A 14,629-nucleotide genomic window follows, 5' to 3' on the forward strand; every position below is an offset into this window, starting at 1 on the left:
TATGGTAGGGACATCATGTTCTTGTCTTTGCGAGTCCCATCTTCGCCTACCATAAATATATATAATGGAATGCCTCATGCGCTGGATTATTTAAGAATATTTATTTTTGTCATATGGTACTTTTCTTCTGTAGTCATTATCATAACATAATTACTTATTTCTATTTATTGTGAGTTTTCGCTTTAACGCTCATATTACTTATTTATATTATCAGAAATTATTTTTTTAATTTAGTAATTAATCTAAAATATATTGATAAAATGCTACTTAAAAAAATTCAATGCAACATAATTAAGGCTCAGATAAAAGTTCTAAACAATATCAAAGGTCTTAAATACAAAACCTGAATTTATGATATAATAGTACCCTTCAGCTGTGATGAGGGTCGTCCAAAGTGGTAGAGATTTCCGCTCATTGACCAAGGACCAGTGATCCTTTTGCTCATCTATTGTATAATCCAACAAACACAGATGCTGTTGCTGGCAAGCATTTTCTTTTCTTGACAATGTCCAATTCAGAATCATGTTTCTCATCTGCACAGAACAAGTTCTAAATGAAAAGTCAAGGAGTGCCCAGCTTTCAATGGAGGCTTAATTCAATTATATAGCCAGTGAGGGGAGCCTCCATAATCCGTTTTGGTGAAGAGATAGTGCTAGATACAGGAAGGAAATTTAGAAACGAACAAGTTATAAATAGATGGCAGCCTCAGAATGAGAATGATGTTAAAACTAAATGCAGATACCTCCTTCTCCCTCCCTGCCTTGATGCCTCAAACAAGCATGTAGTGATTTTATTTGCAGATATCAACAGCAAAGTCATGCAACTCTAAATTTGGGATGGGAGCGGAGTCCCTTGCCCTTAGGGAGGCAGCACAGTTTGTGAAGAACCGTAGTCCTTGCACTGCCAGGTTCGAACCAGACAACCAACTCCTTGGAGATTGATTCAGCAAATAGAGGAGATACCTGTTTTATTAAGCTCAAAGCTTAGAGTGACTGAATTGTCCATTCCACTGGATTCCCAAGCCTGGATACATAGCCATTTATATGTGAGTTGCTGATAGCCTGGTTGGTGGACTAGTCCGCAACCAGAGTTATTATTACTTGATATATAGACATCAATGAAGCTAATCATTTTTCCAAACATAATTATCAACCATAAAACTCCATCCCCACGAGTTGAGAATCCCTATCATTTATCATAGGACAAATATTCAAAAATCAATTTTTTTACATGGCCAAGGGCTGCAACCCAATCAAACCATCTCACTTGTATCAGCAAGATATGTAAGGTGATTGATAACCTCCTTTAATTCCTGACCCAAAAGATGATGATATGATCTGTGGCTAAACAGTTTAAACTGGAAAAGAAAAATAAAATACTTGTGGCTAACCAGTATAAACCTCATATAATCACAGACATGAAAATTTTCCATACAACTGACATGGAATTTGTCCTGCCTATGAAGATTATCTATAGTCTATCCATCTAACAAGAATAACCAAGTCAAAATTCTCAAGTTGTTTATTACATTGAATATCGTAATCAACTAAGTGGAAAGAGATTTAGTGAAGAATGCAATAAAATAAAATAAAAAGATAAAGATAGCATGAGCAAATTCAATGGGCACTAACTCTTCTATTGTAGTAGCTCTTACCTTATTCCCTGCAGATAGAATATAACCAGGATCTGCTGTCAATAAGCTGAGCTGCAAAGTTACTGTAAAAACCTCTTAGTTCAGCATCTTGATTATCGTATCTGGGTAGGAGAACAGAGTAACCCTGAAGCATCTGCCCCAACAACAGCAAGATCACAAACAGAACATAACTGCCCTTCCTGGCTTGGCACAAATCGTGAACTACAATATGGGCAAGAGACATCTTTTTGTCCTCTGTAAATTGGAACATATGTTGCACCACATGTAACAAATGGGTTTCTAAAATCGTAATTTAGCTCAGAGGCATCTGTCATATTCCTTTCTGCAGCCTGCAACACTTGCCTGGCCGGCTTTGCCTGATGCTCACTTGTGGGGTTCGTCTCCAGTAGCCGCCTAGCAAAGGTAGCTGCAGTAGCAAGGTTCTTTGCCTTGAAACAAACGGTCATCGCATTTAGAAGAGCAAGCCTCAAATGAGGTATTTGAAGGTTGCAGTGAGTAAAATAGGCAGCTAGCTCCTGTTGGCGTATTGGATTATCTTTCATTTCCCTCCTTTTGAGCTCCATCTGCAAACCCAGAACATATTCTTTGACTATAATAATCAACTCTTTGACTTCATCAACCTCCCTCCTTGAGTCAACCACAATAAATGGAATTGTTTGAAGAATGCTGAGAAATTGTCGAAGTGCCTCTGTGAATTTCCCAGCTGTTGTGGCTTTGTAGCCAGCCTTGAGCTTCTCTTCCAATTGAGAGAAATTGAACACCAGTGCTGGAGGGCCCCCTACATTTGGGCTAGCAGATTCATTCCACCCTCGTTCAACAGCCAGAGATATCACAGGAGTCGATGACAATGCACGTAAATAGGTCTGGCTACCTGTATGAAGGTCAAGAAACATAGATCTCAATGGACTAAAGTTTCGGATCCCAAGTTGCCTGTTGAGCAATCGCATAGCAGTATCAAAATTGCCAGCTGCAGCATGTTCAGCAGCAAGTGATGATCTCTGGATCAAAATCTGACTTACAGGCACACCAAGAGTTGGAGCCACAAAAACAGAAGATCGAGCACTTGTAGAAGCCCTTGGTGTGTCTGCCTCAGGGGGAAGCTCCAAGTCTTCAAGGTCCCATCCTACCTCTCCATTTTCGTCAGCCACTTCCTCATCCTCCAATATTGCTGAAACATACCCATTTTGTAAGCCATCTATATCCTCCGTATCCAGATCCCCTCCCCAATCACCTTCAGGAGTCTCTTCATCTTCATCAACACCACCTCTACCGATATCCTCCAGTCCACCTTGAAATATGCCTAGCAAGACTCTTAGAAGCGGCCAATCACTGCCACACAAAATGGGAGCAGGAGGCATCAGAAGGGAGGGCACTTTACCCTCTGGCAATGATGGAACATCATCTCCTAACTCAGCAGCTAGACGTTCAGCTATATCCTCTAGCCCGTGGACTTTAGCAGTTGTATATGCAAGTGGCAGATGACCAGCATTCTCTAAAATCTTGACACGTTCTTGAATTTCACCCAAATACAGGGCATTATGAAACTGACCCATGACATCATTTTTAACCTCAGCAATTTTCAGCATTTTGGAAAGCTTTTCCAGATTCCCAGTTATGAGATAAAGGAAAGATAACCTCTCGAAATTCTTGGTCCTCTGGTAGGCATATTCAACAATACCCGCATTACCTTGCCGAAGTGCTTCCACTCCCAATCTATACCAGTGATCTTTCTCGTCAATTTCCTTTGCCGAAGCAACAGCAATCTGAATATTTCCACTCTCTAGAGCCAAATTAAATCTACTTCTCTCATCCTTCACAAAATGCAGAGCAACTTCAGGAAAACCCTTCTGTTGCAAATAAGCAATCATTGCCTGCCCGCAAAGCTGAGAGTTCCTAATCATACTCATAACATGGTCATACTTCTTCCTCAAAAGACAAAGTTTAAACATGTATTCTGTCGCATCAATGTCAATATGTTTGCTCTTCCCATCTCGATCCAAGTAAAATATGGTATTTTTAGCAATCTTAGTAATGTAAATCGGGACATCAAGAGTTCTAATCGTGCCGCTATCCCCACTAGGAAGGCAGTATTTAATGTGATTTAAAGTTGTATAGATGAAAACACCATTATCATCCCAGGCTCCACTCTTTACACGGATTGTCTCATGGAGAGTGCACTGATGAACAAGCTTCTTGCTAGCAATGATGATGGCATGTTTGCTGAGCAAGGCAACAGTTTCCATGTCATTAGACCAAACAACATACTTGATCAATGGTGTTTGAAGATCCCCAAGAACAATCCTTTGCTGGAGGTCAAATATGACTACTCTATCCTCTGCCCTGCAAAGCAAGTTACCAGTCCCAGCATAGAATATTGCATCTGCAGCAACAGGGAGGCCGCTCTTTTTAACAACCTCATTCTTCAGGTTTTTGACCAAGACTTGGTTGCTACTCTTTTCAAGCACAGCAAATCTATTCCGAGCCACAAAGACAGCTGATCCCCCAGCACCACCCTTTGCCTCCGGCACAGTGTCACCCCTACCAGTGTTGTCTTGGGGTATGACATACAACTCGTAAGTTCCACCTTCCACATCAGAGCAAATAAGAACAGCATTCTCAGTAGGACTATAAGAAAGTGTCCTTGGACTTTGATTCAGGCTGGTGGTACCAGGTCGCCGGATGGGAATTACTTGAGTATCTCTTTGAGTTGAAAACTGAAAAAACCGCAAAAAGCGTTCTTTGACATAGAACAAATAATCACCACTGACTGCAAAGGCTGGCCTTTCTCTCTCTAACTTAAAGACAATCATGCCACTATCATGACCTGCGGCTAGGAGATTCATCTCAGGGTGAGATGCAAGGATCCAGAACCGATCATGCTCTCGACGGAAATTCTGAATTCCCATTCGTTTAGTTACATCCCAGACACGAATGCTTTTATCCTCTGAATTTGAAACAATGATATCCTGTTTGGCGTGGAACATCACACATGACACATTATTCATATGTCCTCTCAATGCATCCACTTCCCAAGCCTTTGTGTCTGAATGAATAACAGAATATTTAATTAATCAAACATTAAGAACAAGGGGATATATAGAGGTTTCACATTTTGGGCTCCAACATATGGATGCAACTAGTATTTCAATAAGCCAATATACAAACACAACAGAAAGCAATTTACAAGAAATATGAAGATGCATAATTGGTTAACAATGAATCATAAAGGTGAATGGGAGTTAAGAAACATGGTTGCCAACTAACCATTCATGCGCCACAATTTCACTTGACGATCATCTGCTCCTGAGACAATCAAGGGAAGAGTGGGGTGGAATGACGCCCAATTGACTCCTCGGTCATGGCCTTCCAAGACATACTTAACAACAGCATCAACTCCACCAAAAATATCTGTATTCATCTGACTCAACCGCAGAATGTCATCAGCAGGGGACACTGTTTTCTTTCTCAGGGCACCAATATCCCAAACACGAACTGTCTGATCCAGAGAGGCAGAAACAACAAGGTCTTCTTTTGGATGGAATGAGGCACACATGACATAATGATTGTGGCCTGTCAACACAGAAATGCAAGTACGAGACTGCCAGTTCCAAATACGTATTGTCTGATCATCACTAGCGCTCACAATCCAAGGGTACTCGTGATGAAACTGCACAGTACGGATGTAATCAAGATGTCCAAGAAGTGTAAACAGACACCTATGCATCTTGTAATTCCAAACCTTAATCTTGTAATCATCACCTGCAAAGCCATCAATTGCTTAAGAAACAGGTGTCCTACATAAGAAAATAAGACAAACAGATTTTTCTGTTTTCACAAAATTCCAGTTTCTGACATTCTACTGTAAATCTATTGAGGTATTTTGAAGTATTTAGGTGCAAAGTCTCAAGTACGAAATAATAATTGATTCAAATTGCAAATTCAGTTTCAAAAAAATAATATATAACTGATATCCAACCTAGGCTAATATCAAAATTCTCTTTCATTGTAACACATACCTGAAATAAAATCCTGCGTTAACATGTGATGACTGACGAGAGGTTTTGCAGGTGACAATACAGTAAAGCCTCTCTATAGTGATACTCTATATAGGAATAACCTCTACATAGTAATAAAAAATTACGGTCCCAATTTGAGCAAATTATAAATAGAAGTAAAATCTCTATTGTAATTAAGTTATAAATTTTTTAAGTCCCACCTTAAGAAAATATTCCTCTATATAGTAATATTTGTATATATAACTTTAAAAAATATATATTATGCCATGTTTAATCTTACTGTAGTATTGTTTTGTCTCATCAATCTTATTTGTATAATATGACAAGATATTTACTTATCTTATCTTTGGATTCTATCATTTCACCAACAAGATTAAATATTAAATCAAAAAAAAAAAAAATTTAGTATTCAAACCTCCATTAAGTTATAACCTCCTCATAGTCATAAATTTTATTTGGTACCAAGTGTATGAGTATAGAGAGATTTTACTGTATATAGAAACTAACAAGTGGCTTCTCCAACAAACCAAATATAGCTTCATAAAAAGAGTTGCATACGTAAAGACCTAATAAATATGAGCATGTGCTCCCATCCATAGAAGTGTATCATATCAAGATTTTTAAAAGAAAAATCCAGAGTAGAAGATCAACAAATCCAGCTGCAAAATTGGCATATTGAGTTCGGATGCAAGGTGTTGCAACTAAAGTACAGAAACTCTTTGAAGGTAAGTGATGGAGTCAAGTTGTTGATGCTAAAATGCTCCATTTAATCACAGCAGAAAAGATAAAACTATCACCCCATTTATAGTGCTCTCTACATTTTGTTTTACTACGATATCAAATCATTAGCCCCGAATAATACATTCAGAATTCCATTAACCTGAGAACACAAAACATAGGACATAAGGTGCAGTCTACCACAACTTATAACCCTTAACACTATTGTAATTATCCAATGAGTAACTAATATTTCAATTAAACATGATATAGCAAGAAGAATGAGGATCATCCAATATATAGAAAAATTCAGATTTAAAAGAAGTCTATCACAACAGACTAACAAGTAACAAAGATATAATAATGTAAAGATTCCTCATTGGAGATGGTGATGGATTGGAGTTGTCAAATCTAAATTGCACCATATTGATGCACCATTTTCAAGTGATCTCATTATTTCCTTTTACTGAGTTACAAAATCATTATTCACTAAGGCCTTGTTCCAAATGAATCATGTCAGTTGTTGCATGATTTCATTTCTTTCAAAATGCCGTATTGGTTATTATTAGTAATATTTTTCTGAAGTTGAAAGAATTGAATTCTAGCAACCATGATATTTCCAAACGTGATAATTGACAACAAATTTACATTTTTGGACTTTTCGAACACAGTTATGCATTATTCAACTAAACTGGCCACAAATCCTCTAGATCTATGGTAGATTTTAGCGCACAATCAACAAAACAAAAATGCAATTTAAATCCTTCCTCCAGTAAGTAACTAATAACATAAAATGATACATTTACTCAAACAAAAAAGCAAATGCAAGAAAATAGATAGAGAAATAGTTTACCTCCAGAGACAAAAAGAGGCTGAGAATTATGAAAATTGACACCGCGAACAGGGCCATCGTGTTCATCAAACCTATCAATAAGTGTTCCCATTCGATAGTCCCATAGCTGGATCACACCACTATGGAGACTAGCAAGGATCCATGGTCTTTTACAGTGGAAACTCAGTCCTTTTACTCTATTACTCTTCGTCTCAAACTTCGTCAACATTATTCCCCTCTCAATATCCAAACCCTAACGTTAAATAATCCAAACCCATATCATTGATCATTAAGAAATCGATCTGAAAAAGAAAAACAGAAAAAAGAAGAAGAAGATAATTACAGAATCAGTAACTGTTACCTGAGATCTGAGAGGAGGGGATCAAACAGAAGACAGCATTTACAGCAAGTTTAAGATATAAAAATATTTGAAGAAGAGAGATCTAATATCTGTTAAACCAGTAACAGAAGCTTTTGCTCGCTCTAGATTGGATTTGGACGCGCGTTTTTCCAAGGCAATTCATTTTCTCTATTTTGTTTTCATTTTAAACTTTTTATTATTGCAGAGTTACAAACTCAATGTCGCTAATAATTAATAATACTAATTAAAAGTTTATAATATCAATATTTTCATAGCAAATTATACAAAATAAATACATATATTTGATACCAAATAAAAATTATGACTTAGAGCTGAGCATAAATCGGTCCAATTCGGTTATTTATAAATCACCGGTACTATACCAAACCTCGGTTATTTTAAAATTGAAAGTACCAGTACCGTACCAAACATAAAAAGATCCAATACCGTATTGTACCAATTTTACGATTCAATACAGTTCGGTTCGGTGCTATTTTCGGTTCTAAAAAATTTTAAAAATGCAACTTTAATATCATCTTTAATCAAATACATTTAGAGAAAATATGATTACCAACCTAAAAAAAGTAGCATAAAAATCTGAATTAAAATTGCAATCACCTTCTTGAACAACCTGTTTCGCAATTCAATCACTTGCAAATACAATAATTCATTCAATATTCAAATACAAACCATTAAAATATATATTACTGCTAACATAAAAATATTTTACAGACGGAAATCATTAAAATAAATAAATTTATAAACTTTATGTAGCACTAAAATACTTGTCCAAAATTAGCAAAGAAATGTTATTACCTTCCCTCAAAATTAGCACTCCACATTTAATCTTGGCATAAAGGACTCACCAATCTCAGGATCTTAAATAATTTCTACAATAAAAGTAAAAAATTACGTCAATAAGACTTAACAGCATCAACAATAAACAAATATATGTAAGAAGTAAAGAAATGTTACCTGACTCTATGCTTTCAACATCCTCTATTGATTCTTCTAGTTGGATATGTTTATTTGAACTTTTAAGCCAATCTTGACAACAAATGAGAACCCCCGCTGTTGTAGGAAGTAAAGAACTTCTATATTATTAAAAGATGTTTTGACAATTTTTTTTCTCAAGTTTTGTTTGATCATTTTCAAAAAAAAAATTTATAAATATAATTTAATATTTTTTTATATTTTAATATTAATTTATAATATTTTAAAAGTTAATAAATTAATTATTTCTAACTATTTAATTTTTTAAGTTTTATTAGTATAATAATATAAAATTATTTTTAAAATATTTATTTCTTAATTTTAATAATTATATAAATTAATACTTTTAGTATAATTAATATTATTATTCTTAAAATAAAAATATTATATAATTAAAAATCAATTTATTAATAAATATGGTGTAAATAATATTATATTTATATAATAATATATTTTTATAATTTTTACTAATTTATATAACTTTTTATTAAATTAAGTAATTTTTTAATTAACTTGTCAAAAATTTCTAGATAATAAATAAATTTTAAATCTATTATTATAGTATGTATACTAGATTACTAGTATCAATATACTATGTGACATATTAATATATATAACTTATATTTTTATAGAGTATAAAGTATATTATAATATTATAGTAATTTTTAATATGTATTATTTTTGTATTTCGATAACAATTGCTTGAATTATATAAATGATAAATATAAAATATTTTTTATAGAGTATATGTATTATTTTTTTAATATATGTATTATTTATATAATATAAATAATTATTTATAAATATATGTAAAAAATTTTGTTCTACGGTTTGGTCCGGGATCGATACAAGACGGATCGGTTCGGTATGGTTTTTACTAAAGAACCGATTACATCGTAATAGTAAAAAAATTTGGATCGGTTCAATTCGATTATAAAAATTTTTAGTTTTTTCGGTTTTGGTACTTTTTGGTTCGGGCGGGAATCACCGAGATCCATGCTCAGCCCTATTATGACTATTTGAAATTTATAATTTAATAAAAATTTAAGTATTAAATTCTTTTTCAAAGTTAATACTTAGTTTTATTTATGAGATCATAGAAATAGAGTAACGTTAGTATCTTGTTATATTATACAAATAAAATCGGTGAGATAAAATAATATTACACTAAGATAAAATATAATATAATTTATATATTTTTAATATTAGACAATAGAGAGAAATATTATTTTTAAAATATGACTTAAGAAAATTATAATTTATTACAATTGAAAGTTTATTTCTGTTTATAATATGTCTAAATTGAAACCGTAATTTTTTTTCACTCTATAAAAATTAGTCCTATATAAAATATCACTATAGAAATGTTTTATTGTATATTATTTAAAAATTTAAATTTTTTATATGTATTCACAAGTGTGTTAGTTAAATGTTTAATCTTTAGTTAAATTTTAATTTTTAATTCAACAAATAGTTATTTAAAAACTTATGGCTAGAAAAGATTTAAATATTTTGTACCCTCATCTTGTAATGTTTTCCATAATTTTCTCAAATGGAAAAGATTATAATTCTATAAACTTTTATTTTTAAATTATAATATATGGTATTAACGTTCTCTTATAAATTTTAAAGACATAAAATCTTTTTATATATATATAATTTTTATTTTTAATATGTGTACTTATATTTTTAGAAAATATGTGTATTTAGTTTTGGGACATGAAATATAAATTTATATAAATTTATATTTTTATATTAATTTATTGATTATTAAGCTATATTCCTAATTAAATAATTATTATAATTCTAAAAATAGTATTTTAATTTTAATAATATATCAACTAACAAAATGAATTCTAATTATATAACGATTCTAATTCTAAAAAATAATATTTTAATATTATATTAACTAATAAATTAGTCTTTAAATTATAAAATAATTTTTAATCATAAGAAATAATTTTATCGACTATACTTATATTATAGTATTAAGCATAATACTAAAAATAAATTAATAAATATTTTTAAAATAATATTTATATTATTCTATTAATAAAATTTTAAAATATTAATTTTAGAAAAAAAAATTTAAAGTATCTAATTTATTATTATATTTAACTATTATAGATAATTATAAAATACTAAAAAATCTATTAATTTTGTCTATAAACTTAAATTACATTATTATTTATAATTACAATAATAACAACATAGAATGAGGTCAGTTCTTTAAAAATGTATTAATTGCTAAAATTATTTATTATCTATATTAAGTATTGAATAAGAGAGTTAATTTTTAATTAGTGTATTAATTAATATATATAAATCAATATTAAAAATGTGTACTTCTTAATACAGGAATAATGATTTAATCGATTTGTTGTATTTTGTATTTTATAACTAAAATTGACTAATTTTTAAAATTTTTAAGGTGCCAATATGTTTGAATAATTGATAAATGTAAACATATTTTGTCTTTTTTTTAAATATAATGCAAGAATAACGATCGAGTTTTAATATAAATAAATTTTAGCTATTTATATGTTAGACATATATTAAATTTTTGATAAAACGCATACTGAATTTTTAGCCTAATACTTTTTGGGAATTGTATTTTGTCTATAGTATGTATTAAATACAAGTGGAAAATGAGGGGATAAGCAAATTAGTAAGAAATTCTTGTTCAATTATTAGTACATATTTTTGTAAGTTGTTTTGGTGATTTATTAATTAATATATTAATGAGAAAAAAGATTTTCTAATTGAATATAGACTATAATTTTCATCTTAGTTAAGAATACTTACAAGATTAGCTTCGGGGTATATAATATACAATATAATTAGGTTAAGAAAAAAATATGTTTTACCTCATCATATAAAAGAATTTAATTTGATTTTAACTTTTATAATAATAATAATAATAATAACAACAACGATAGTAACGACTATAATACATGGTGATATTTTTATCAGGAACATGTATGAATTTTCTTTATTATGATATTTGATATTAATCTCATAATTTTATTAATAATCATATTCTTATTATTTTTTTTTTTTGAAAAAATTATACTCTTAATTATTATGAGATTATTATGAAGCAATTACAAAAGCTAGGGAGTAAACTTTGAACTATAAAGTCTCAACAGACCAATAATTTTATTCTACAATAAATATTTAGAATATTATACTTTCAATAAACAAATAATATATGGATAAAAATAAGAATAATATCTGGACAAAAATAAGAATAAGATATATAATTGACTAAGTCAATATTATGAATTCAAAATACTAATGTTATTTGTATATCTTAAGGGCACATAGAATTATATGAATAAGGAATATCAAAGTCCTATCTTTTATCAAACTTGACAATATCTATTCTAAATGTATTTATTGTGCAAGGCTGGGGAATACCAACTTTTTATTACCCTAACTTCCAAGTCTTTATCATCACTAATAAAACACCATTTTGAATGGAGAAAAAAATTCTATTAAACCAATGGATAGAATCTTACCCAAATAATCAATAGGATATAATTTAATACTAACTCATTGCTTCAATTGTTTGGCCTTTGTAATTCAACTAAAACTCAAATAAATGAAAAGAGAGAAAAGAACATGACAGTGTCTTATCTATAGAGATTAAAAAGAATTATAAAGGCTCCATTTGCTTTCTCAACAAACCATTTATTACGCTACTAAACACTAATCAAAATCTCATAATTGTTAAATTTTCTAATCACAATAAAAAGAGTATTCTTTTCTTCTGTTTTTTGTATCTAAACAAATAATCGAAAAAATGTGATTAAAAGAAAAGACATTATGATCCATAATCTGTTGATAATTAAAAGAGCAATTTTGTCTTTAAACTCCATTGGAGCCCCATGATGGTAAGTTCAATTCTACCCAAATCACACATGTTAATGGCCTGAAAAAGTCATGAATGGTAAAAATGAGCCCTCAATTTTTCTCTTTCATTTTCCATCAATTCGCGGTTACTGCCACCGTCCACGAGTTCGTCCACATTTGCTCTCCATCCTTAATATTACAATTTTAAGTCCCATATATATAGCTTTTGCAATTAACACTCCAAAATAAAAAAGGAAGATTAGCTTATAAAGATTTGAAAAGAATTTAGATCAACATATATTACTAACATATCAAGTAACTTGCTAGTCTTGAGATTAGAGATTCAGTGTTCTTTTCTAACGAGGAATATGATAAAAGAATTCTTTTTATTCTTTATTCTAATTGGCAATTTTTATATTATTTTTAAGTGAGACACATAGTAATTGATGGTAAAATAGACCGACATGTGATTTGTATTTATTTATGTTATTTTAGAAAACTTTAGAATTTATTTGTGCCGAAATCGAAAATTCAAGGGTTCTTTTAGCCCAACCTTTATCTTACAAAATGATTTTTTTTTTTTAATTATTTTTGCCATTGGAATCCTATATGTGTTTTCATTAACTTGGCCTATATAAAATGATTGTGTTTTAATATTGATGAATGCCAAAACATCTTCTGAACAACCCATCCAAAACATTTTCGTCACTAGATTAGGGAATAGGGAAAGAATGTGCAGGTAAAGACAAAATTAAGTAATGTTAAAATCACTCTCCATACTAACCTATCAAATTTATTTTTTAAGCTCATTATAGCACGCATTCTTCGCAATTAAGCAAAAAGTATAAATATAGTTTTTTTAACTCTTAGCTTAAGTGAAATTAATCCTCTAAACTTCAAAATAATTAAATTATATTTCTAAAATTTAAAAAACAGAAAAATTATGTCCTTAAAGCTAACTTCATCTATTTTATCGTGTAATAGCAATGGTGTAAGCACCCTTTCTTCTGAATTTTGAGGAATTAAAGACGGCCAAATCACAGTTTAGGGTTGTGAATAATTAAATAAAATATTATTTTTTGAAATCAATTTAGACTAAATTGACAGAAAAAATTAAGTTTACGGTATAAAATAAAAAATTTGAAACTTCAAGGGTCAAATTGTAAAAAATTTTAAAAATTCCAAACCTGGAGCTGATTGGCTATATTCTTGGACTTTACTGTCAATATGGAGTATTTCTCATTTTAAAACACTAAAGATAATAAAAATGTGTAATCTATAAGGTTTTATTGATAATTATATGATTTTTAAATATTTTTATAATTTATTTAATGTTTTTCGTTCAACATATTTTGATAAGTCCAAATAATTAATATTAATTATTGGTAATTATCAAACAATTAAAGAGACGTGCATCCAGACCTCTAGGCTTTCCTCAAACATTCTCTATAAATAAAAAAAGAGACCATACTCTAAGAGGTTGGCAATTATCAGTAAAGAACGATAGTAAATTTTTAAGGCAATATACATAAACTCTCCAAAACTAAACACATAGTCAAAATACTTTGGATTCCTACTCAATCTTTGATTTAACTTTCTCGTCTACTATTGAGACTCAAGGATCTACATAATACGGTGACAGCTTGAGGATTTTATAACATTCATATCATCATCTTTCTTCTTCTTTCTAATTCTTTATGATTAGTAACATGTTAAGATTATTGTATGACTACTAACATGATTTATGTGCTTAGATTTAAGATTATTATGATTTTGAGTATTTTCCACGATGGTTATGATTTTTGAGTATTGAAATGGATAGCTTGTTTTTTTCTTCGATTTTGGATTCGATGAATCATATGAATTGATCAACATCTTAAACTCATTTTTTATTGATAAATAATTCATACGTTTGATCTAAGTTATGTTATAGTTTAGGAATTGTTATGTTTATGCATGTTTAGTTACTATAAGTTTTCTTTTTCATCAATTTAAATTTTCTTATCTTAAAAATAGGTTTATTTGTGTATTATTTGATTTTTTACGTGTTTCCATACATGTAACTCACATATTTAGGAGTTGGAGCACCAAAATTTACAAAATCTGACCTAGAAAAATTCTAGAGCTAATCGGCTCTATGACACAGCTGATTGACTGTTCATATAAAAGTCGTCACTTTTACTATTTCAAGGAATTTTGCC

General features: G+C 30.4%; 1 protein-coding gene across 5 annotated transcripts; it reads right to left on the minus strand.

Moving 5' to 3' along the window:
• Window positions 1-276: 276 nt before the first annotated feature.
• On the minus strand, window positions 277-7,766 carry LOC8287664 (coatomer subunit alpha-2). 5 transcript variants are annotated; one of them, XR_001535982.3, is made up of 6 exons: window positions 7,581-7,766; window positions 7,241-7,472; window positions 4,919-5,413; window positions 1,655-4,697; window positions 963-1,023; window positions 277-533 (listed from the first exon to the last, which is right to left on the minus strand). XR_001535982.3 is itself a non-coding variant. In XM_015725588.3 (4 exons), the coding sequence occupies exons 2-4, from the start codon at window positions 7,446-7,448 to the stop codon at window positions 1,747-1,749; spliced, it is 3,654 nt and encodes a 1,217-aa protein (XP_015581074.2). In that variant the 5' UTR covers window positions 7,449-7,472; window positions 7,581-7,766; the 3' UTR covers window positions 1,389-1,746. The 5 variants fall into 5 exon arrangements, 1 of the variants encoding a protein (XP_015581074.2); XR_001535980.3 differs by having other exon boundaries at window positions 743-1,023; XR_001535983.3 differs by lacking the exon at window positions 963-1,023.
• Between the last annotated feature and the right edge of the window lie 6,863 nt (window positions 7,767-14,629).

Source organism: Ricinus communis, chromosome 10 (assembly GCF_019578655.1).
Source record: "Ricinus communis isolate WT05 ecotype wild-type chromosome 10, ASM1957865v1, whole genome shotgun sequence".
NCBI classification, from domain to species: domain Eukaryota; kingdom Viridiplantae; phylum Streptophyta; class Magnoliopsida; order Malpighiales; family Euphorbiaceae; genus Ricinus; species Ricinus communis.